At 36.9% G+C, this 9,132-nt stretch overlaps 1 protein-coding gene across 1 annotated transcript; it reads left to right on the top strand.

Moving 5' to 3' along the window:
* The first annotated feature begins 3,881 nt into the window (after nt 1-3,881).
* Nucleotides 3,882-5,368, top strand: LOC112178241. Its single transcript, XM_024316417.1, has 2 exons — nt 3,882-3,993; nt 4,491-5,368. Exons 1-2 carry the CDS (start codon nt 3,882-3,884, stop codon nt 5,366-5,368), a joined length of 990 nt encoding a protein of 329 aa, XP_024172185.1.
* Nucleotides 5,369-9,132: the final 3,764 nt, after the last annotated feature.

Here is a 9,132-nt window from a genome sequence, read left to right as displayed (position 1 = left end):
TTTTGAAGTTTAAAGTAATGGTTATATGAATCATTTGATGGTTTGCAATGTTTGTATTTGATAGAGTACTGTTCATTTCGTAAATAGACCAAATGAATGCACAATCGAATTCAGGAATGGGATGTTCAAATGATCACACAACAGATTAGATATAATGATCACTGCCTGTTGTCTGAATGGCCAAAAATGGGAGAAAAACACATTGTAATCAATCATATCACACATCGGTTTTTAACGAATTAGTGTCTTCTGATTTATACTCAGACAACAAAATTAATTGAACTCTGTTGTCTTAAAAGCTAATCACACAACAGAACTAATTAAACTCTGTTGTCCTAAATATTAATCACACTACAGAACCAATTGAACTCTGTTGTCCTAAAGTTAATCACACAACATATATAGTCCAAGAACTGAAGTTTGAAGATCAATCAGACAACAGACAAAATAAAAAAATGTTGTCTGATGCGCTTAACATACAACAGCTTAAAACTGGCACTATTGTCTGAAGACAGCGCCTCAAATGCTGCGCAGCTGAGCTTCGCATCTGCCGAGCTATCACACAACAGTTATAACACATAACTGTTGTCTGTATGTTTATCACACAATTGTGTTCCACCGTTGTCTGATTTTTCATCAGACAACGGCTCACTCTACAACGGTGGGACTCCAAATCCCACATCGGTTTTCTGCTGTTGTCTGATGCGATTTTTGGTGTAGTGACAACATCATATCTTATAACATTTGGATACACTTATTCATATCTTTTGCACGCAGTAGATACGGATTTATCATAGTGTGTTATAGTTGTTATGCTCGTATTGCAAATAGTTTACTTTTAAAATAAAAAACACAAAACAATTTTATATATATATATATATATATATATTTTTTTCTTTACATATATATATACAGATCCGATCCAGAGCGGAGCTCCGCTTTGAAATTAACGTGTGAAGTTTGAGTTTTGGGTCACTTTTCAGTCACATATCCACATCTCGACCGTTCAGTTTTTAGGTACTAGTGTATAGATCATCTCTGCAAATTTTCAGCCAAATTGATGATCGTTAAGGTATCTAACTCGCTTAAACCAATGGACGGACTGAATCTGTCAACCTGAACCGTACTAGCTTTAAGGCAGTTATCAATGCCTTAACGATCATCATTTTGGCTGAAAATTTGCAGAGACGATCTATACACTAGTACCTAAAAACTGAACGGTCGAGATGTGGATATGCGACCGAAAAGTGACCCAAAACTTGAACTTCACACGTTAATTTTCAAAGCGGAGCTCCGCTCTGGATAGGATCTGTATATATATATATATATATATATATATATATATATATATTAGATTATGAACATAATCTCTCAACCACTATTACAACAAGATCAGATGTTTTCAATAAAGCCTCACTAGGGTAATGATATTTGTCATCATCTAGATGCTTCTACTAGTCACTATAAGAGAAAATGTCATCGGCGACAACCTAAAGTTGTCGTAAAAAGTCAAAATTTCTCGCTTAATTGAAAATGCGATGACTTTGGGTTGTCGCAACCAGTTGTCGCCTTATGTGTTTTACTGATTGTCAAAAGCGACGAAATTACACGGTTGTCGCTTTTCCAATATGCGACGCAATTGGTTCCTCGCATATCACAAATTGTGACACTCACAAATGTGTTACCAAAAACTATATGCGAGACTTTATATTTGTCACTGTTTTTAATATACGAGGCTTTGTTTACGTCGCATATTCCATATGCGAGTTTTGGATGTTTGTTGCATTTTCAATTGGCGACGCAATTCATTCCTCGCATATGACATCTTGCAAGACAAGAGAGTGCGTTACAAAATGCTATAAGCGAGACTTTATATTTGTTACAATTTCCAATATAGGAGACCTTGTTTACGTTGCATATTCCATCTGCGAGGTTTATATGTTTGATCGAAAATTTATAAGCGAGACTTTTTTTTGTTGCAAAAAATAACTGCGAGGTTTCATTTTTGTTGCATATATTAATATGTGACACATATGCATTTGTTGTAGAAAATTATATGCGAGGCTTCTTGTTTGTCTCCTATAATTTCGTCGAGGAACTTATTGCGTCGCATATTGAAAAAACGACAACCCTGTTATTTCGTTGCTTTTGACAATCAGTAAAACACATTACGCGACAACTGGTTGCGACAACCCAAAGGTGTCGCATATTTAATTAAGCGAGAAATTTAGTCTTTTTACGACAACTCTGGATTGTCGCCAATATCTTTATAAAGATATGTCAAATTAGCATAGTTGTCGAAAATATAAAATGCAAGAATAAATATTTGTTGAAAAAAATAATAGGCAAGATCGCACATAATGTTGCATATAATGATTTGCAACATATGCAAAAGAATCATTGTTTGTTGCAAATGACTTTAAATGAGGCTGGATTGTTTGTCTCATTTGATAATTATTTATTTAAAAATTTCAAAATAATTTGAATATTTAAAAAATTAATTTATTAATAATAATCAAAGATTTATTAAATCATAAATCAAATAAAGTTTACAAAATTCTACCCACAAAATAATAATAGCTAATAAAAAGAAAAATTGTTTGCCAAGCTAGACTAGCTAAATCCTAATCCAAAAATTACTAAAAATGACTTTATGAATCACAAATCTTCCTCCAAATCCTCTGTTTCAGAATTATCTCCATTGTTTTGGACACCGTCTTCATCTCTTCCAAAGACATCATCTTCTTCACTGTTGGGTACTACGATATTCATGTCAATGTTTTGTGTCAATTGATGGACTACGAAAGCTCGTCCGCTAATTTACCAGATGCCCACCCTTCTCAATGAGATTTGGAACCCCAACCCCAATCTCAAATGCCCACTCTTCTCTTTGAAAGGTTCGTTCTTTGTTGTTCATATTTCATGGGTTTTTTTTATTAAATTTCATTGAAATTATGGAACTTTGATCAATTATTGGAATCTCTCTTTATCGATTTGGTTGCGATTCTGTTTTGGATGATGGTTCTGTTGGAGGGTATATGCTTGTTTGGAAGAAGAAGAACAAAACTAATTAGATTCGATTGTTATTGCCTAGGTATGACTGATACAGCCAAGTTCATTTGCAGGACTGATGCCTCAGGCTAGTTACGTACCCCGTTGTATGGAATCTAACACCTTCGGGATATGAAATCAGGTGTGGATCAGGCTTCTGAATTTTATTTTTTTTGTTATCATCAGAAAGCAATTACTTTGTCAACTAAAGTATATATGAACATGCTGATGCCAGCTATGTTTATTTCTTTAATTACACTTTGTTTTCAGAGGATTGCAGAAAGCCTGAATATGTCCAAAAAGAAAGTTAGTAAGTTACTCAGGTACTAAATGTTTTATTTTTTCTGTTTCATGGCATTCCTGTGTTGTTCTCTTATACTCCATACAATTTCACAATGTGTAGGCAATCAATAAGGTTTTTTTCCCACTTGATAGAGATGCATTCCCCTATTTGAAACTGCATGCAATTGGTTTTACTTTGTTTTTAGAGCTGAATTCATGATGTTGAAAACATGTTGGAACTTCTAAAATTAAAAGCTATCATGTGTCTTCTGGAATTATACTATGTACTATGAAACTGATTTGAAAGCAAAACATCTTCCCTTTCTTAAATGTGCATGACTATTGTTAAAAGAAATGAGGCAGCTCTGAACTCTATCTTGCTATAGATCAAGAAATCTATTTGTATGAACTAAGAAGATGGCAGAGAGTTACCATCAGGGTGAACCTGTTTTGCTATAGATCAACTATTTCCTATAAATCTATTTGTATGAACTAAGAAGATGTCTTCTGTTTTGCTATAGATCAACTTGAATTCATTTACTGAGTCCATGTACTTGAATGTTGCCGATGCTTCAAAGTTACCATCAGGGTGGAGTAGATATGCCGAATTCACCTTGATTGTCATTAATCAATTTAACAGTGACAAGTCGATAACAATAGGTATTTTTCTTCTTTACTTTACTCTCTTCTTCATCTTGTTTGTCTATCTCACTTTTATTCATGTGCCTTTTGTCTCTTATTCGATTGCAAACTGATTTCTTAATACAGTAGAATGATTCTACTTTAGATTGCAACTCAATGTCCGATTGCCTTTTCTTTACATAAAGCACTATGTTATTCTGCTGTTTGTCTCAGTCTTATAAGTCAACCAAACACTATCTGGTTTGTTAAGTTTTGTAACACTCTTCTTTCGAGGACTTTTACTTGCTGATTGAAGGTTCACTTGCTCTATAATTATAGAATATATGCACTGAAATTTGTTCTAATCAAGCAACTTATTTGAGTCTTCCAAGCATACCAGACCTTTTATTATGTTTTTGTTTGACTGCTTGATGAGCTGTTCATTTGCTTTCGATGCTTTTTTATCCTTCATCTTGAAAGTGATTGGGGCTTTACATCATTTCTGCCTCTAAGTGAGCTTTTTGACCAGAATGAAGGGTATATCGTGGATGACATATGTATTGTTGAAGCTGAGGTTGCAATCAGGAAAGCTGACATTAAGGTCCTAAAAGACCAAGAAACTGCGTTTCTTGAGCAGGAACTTCAGAGCCAGTCTTCAGATGTGGATTCTGTGAAATATTCAGAATCTTCAACAGCACATACATCACTTTGTTATGAACAGATGCTTGCTTTTCAGGATGCACTAAATTCTGACCCTGTTCAAACAAATGTTGATTCTGTGCATGTTCCACCCTTGAAAATAGAACCAAGATCTGATCAAGTGCTTCCTTATCAGGAGACTGATAGCCCAGTTGGCCCTCCCATAGTCGAGGAAAGCGATGAAGCTCCCTCCACCCCAGTTAGCGAGCTCATTAATTTCAGGGGATTAGGGAAAATAGATAAAGCTTTTGTTCCACTGCTGGAAGAAGTCTGTTTGTGGCATCCTTCGTTGATTAGCTGCCAAAGGAAAAGAAGTCACATGTTTAGTGAATGGGCATTCACGGCTTTGGGTCGACTTTTGCATTTTCTGAACACTACAAAGGTTAAGGATGTGATGGAGGATACATGTGAACATGATCCATGTGAGCATCTTCAAGTTTTGTGGGAGGAGGTTGAGACCTTCATATTTGACTTGAGTTGGCTGGAGCCTTTTGTTCAATCAGCTTTGGGAATGAAGAAGTTTAGGGAGAAGGAAGGAGTGTTGAACAAACTCAGAGAGGATGTTGATGCTCTGGAGACTGAAATGAAGAGGTTAAGGGAGAGGCTATCTGTTGCTGAGGTAGATCACGCGTTTGCAATAAGAGACCTGGCAAATGGAGAGGAAAGCTTTGGTGAGGCAAATATGAACAGCAAGCTCAGTTATGGGAGGCATTAGCCTCGCTGCAGAATTCTTTCTTTGATATGCAGAGATTTGCATTGTGTGCAATATATCTAAAGATATGTAATTCAGTTTTCCAAATGTAAATCTATGTATCCCCCTATGGCTTACACTCAATACATGAGAATAATGGAGACTGGTTTAGCTTGTAATCCATATTTGAAACCATTGAACAGATCACAATTTCCATTAAAAGCTAAAATATTTAGATAGAGAAACATGATGGCCTTTTGGTTACCCTTAAGATTCAGGAACAAAAATCGGTTTACTATTGTGCTGGTGAAATTGTTTACATGTGGTTTAATTGCTTCATGGTTTAAAATAATGACCATCATGTTTCTCTATCTAAATATTTTAGCTTTTGATTAATTCATGTACTGAGTTTAGCCTTCACATTTGTGCTTCTCGACAGTTCAGGCAAAAAACATACCCGCAGCATCGCGCGGGCTTCACACCTAGTGAATATCTAAAGCATCAAAAGAACGTTCCACCTGCAACCAGTTTTTATAAAATCCTTCAATGTAGACCCTCTTTTGAGTCTCTTTAGCTGGAGACCCAAACACGTACAAGACACAGCTAAAGAATAGGTTATCCCTCCCTTGCTTTATTAAACGATACATACCAAGTTTGATTTGAAGTTATTGATTCCGGTGGAGAAATTCGTGTAACATGTTGAACAGAAACGTTCTACTATGCAATGTTATCCCAGTAAAAGTCATTGCCTAATTATTTTTTTGTGAGAAAATTAAAGTTGTCACATAAACATTAACCGACAACTCGTACAGGTAGTCGTCTAATTGGTTTTCAGCGAGGAAGTTCAAGTTATCATACAAACATTAAGCAACAACCTGCACAAGTCCTCACTTAATTGGTCGTTTGCAAGAAAATTAAAGTTGTCACATAAACATTAACCGACCACTAATAGAAGTTGTCGCCTAATTGGTTTTTAGCGATGAATTTTAAGTTGTCACATAAACATTAAGCGACAACTTGTTGAGCTCGTCACCTAATTGGTCTTTTGTGAGAAAATTAAAGTTGTCACATTAACATTAACTGACAACTCGTAAAAATTGTCGCCTAATTGATTTTCAGTGAGGAAGTTCAGGTTGTCACGTAATCATCAAGCGATAACCTGTAAAAGTCGTCACCTTATAGGCTTTTTGTGAGAAAATTAAAGTTGTCACATATACATTAATCGACAACTAGTAGAAGTTGTCGTCTAATTTATTTTCAGTGAGGAAATTCAAATTGTCTCATAAACATTAAGCGATAACCCATTAAAGTTGTCGCCAAATTGATTTTCAGAGAGGAAATTCAAATTGTCACATAAATATTAAGCGACAACCAAATAAAGTTGTCACCAAATTGATTTTCAGTGATTAAGGTAAGGTTGTCACATAATCATTAACCGACAACTCACAGAAGTGGTCACTAAATCAGTATTCAGTGACAGAAATCTAGTTATCACATAAACATTAAGCGACAATTTATAGAAGTCGTCGCCTAATTAATCTTTTGCGAGGAAGTTAAAGTTGTCACAAAAACATTAACTAACAATTTGTAGAAATTGTCGCTTAATTGATATTTTGCGAGAATTGGCGTCGCATAATGTCATATGGGCAACAACTGTCAATTTCTCGCAAATTCCTACTTTATGCGACAAATTGGTTGTCGCTGATGGGATAATGTGCGACAACTGAAATTTCCTCGTATTTGCCAAGCTTTTGCGACAAAATTTGAGTTGTCACAATGAAATTTCTCGCTTTTACTATTTTCTCTTATAGTGAGTCTGACATGATTTGCTTGCCATTTGTCATCACTTGGAACTATGTATAATAGGGTACACTTCACACATACAAGAAGTATACTATATGTCTAAAATGTACATAGTAGTCTAATAATATTGAAATCAACATTACTTTCAAAAAGTTGAATATCAATACTTTTATCTCTTTATACTGCAGAAATTATTTGGTTCTACATTACCATCTAATTAGGAAAGTCATATAGTTTTCTCCAACATCTCAATAAATTTTTTAAGGAGCTTTCTTTAATTTCTTTGTCTAACTTCTCTTTTTTTTTTTAAAAGATGAAAATTCTATTAATAACTAAACAGATTACAAAGCATTGGATCCATAGTTATGGGACCGTCAACATAAGTGACTTCCATGAGCCAAAGAGGCCCAACCGCTAACCAAATTTTACGCCCATACCCGCGAGCTACAATGAGTACCAACCAAACCTGTATCGATACAACCCAACCACCAACATTACGATGAACTGTTTTCACCCGTTCGGACACCTCGTCCCAAAACAGCCAGACCACGTGTAAGGGTGATTCGCCATCACATTGATAACCAGACAGTACCGACAAAAAAACCAGACCAAGACACAGCAGACCGACCATGACACCAAAACAATGGCATCGACACTACACAGAAACACCCAACCCCAAACCCTCGCTCACAAGAGGAGGGACTTATTTTCACCAAGACAACAACTAAAAACAACCAAAGAAAACCTAAACAACCAGAAACCAAAAACCACCAGAGAGACCCAAGAACAAAGGCCCGGCCCAAACACCACCTCCCACAGCCAAAATCAAGCGCAGCAGGCAACTATTCCCGCCGCTAGTGAGCCCCGTAGCCACCGTGCCGCCGCCCCCAACAATACGCTGTTGCGCCGAATCCCTTGGCCGCTTCACCATCTTGTCACATCATAGCCAGCCCTTACACCAGGCAGACTGCCACAAAACGATCCCAGACCAAAGCTGAGGCAGATCCCATTCGAGATCTCCATAGCCTCGATCCGATCTGAATCGCCACAGCCACAACCCACGCAGGATCGATGACGCCAGAAACCACCACTGGAAAGCCGAGATCCGTTGCTGCTGCACCACTGCCTCCACCCCAGATCTGAGAAAGACAGATTGAGTTCGATCCGTGCCGCCCGAAATCGGAGAAACATCCACCCTCCCTGGACCACACCGCCGCCCTGAAAACCCACTCCATCTCCGCATCATCAATCCTCTCCCGGGCTGGAACGCAGCGGCGAGACCGGCGGCCGTGTTCGGCCGGGAGAGAACACACACCGTCGGGTTTTTCTCTTTTACCTAGGCGCGTTCTCCTCTTTCTCAGTTTCTGTGCGGTTTAAGGTGTATATCCTTTGTCTAACTTCTCCAACATCTTATCATTGTTATTCTGAGACTATATACACTCCATGAATGAAGAAAACATGATATGCATGTCATGAGAAAATAACTTCCATTTTAATAAATGTAATATTCCAATGAAGATTCTTGAAATTCATGATTGACAAGTGGCACGTACTCATAAAGTCATAATGTTTAGTCATATAATGTCCAGTCTTCAACCTTCCGATATTGCTATGTCCAGAGTCAGTTTACAGATATGGGTCTAGTGAGTCATGTTATTGCAACCTAACAAACCAATTCCATAGTGCCAATGATGCATGCAAATGGTAGAATGGTGCCAGAGCCTCCAAGTTTGTTTCTTTGTTTTGTCTTCTCATTCGTTTACGAAAATTCTTTGTTTGTTCATTTACAATACTAATGAACAAAAAAATAGAGGGTGCAAGGTCATACTCAATTAAGGTTGTCGAAAGAGAACACTACAAACAAAAACAAAAAAATCATAGCAATATTTCTAATCACATGCAGACATGCTCTACTAGCTCAAAATCAGTCGTAAGTCCGCGAAAATTATTGTCATAAACTTCAAAACTGAGGATTAGCAAAATCA

The sequence above is a fragment of the Rosa chinensis genome, chromosome 7 (assembly GCF_002994745.2).
Source record: "Rosa chinensis cultivar Old Blush chromosome 7, RchiOBHm-V2, whole genome shotgun sequence".
Taxonomy (NCBI): Eukaryota; Viridiplantae; Streptophyta; class Magnoliopsida; order Rosales; family Rosaceae; genus Rosa; species Rosa chinensis.
The sequence above is the reverse complement of the archived record's forward strand: the minus strand, read 5'-3'. Positions and strand labels throughout refer to the sequence as shown.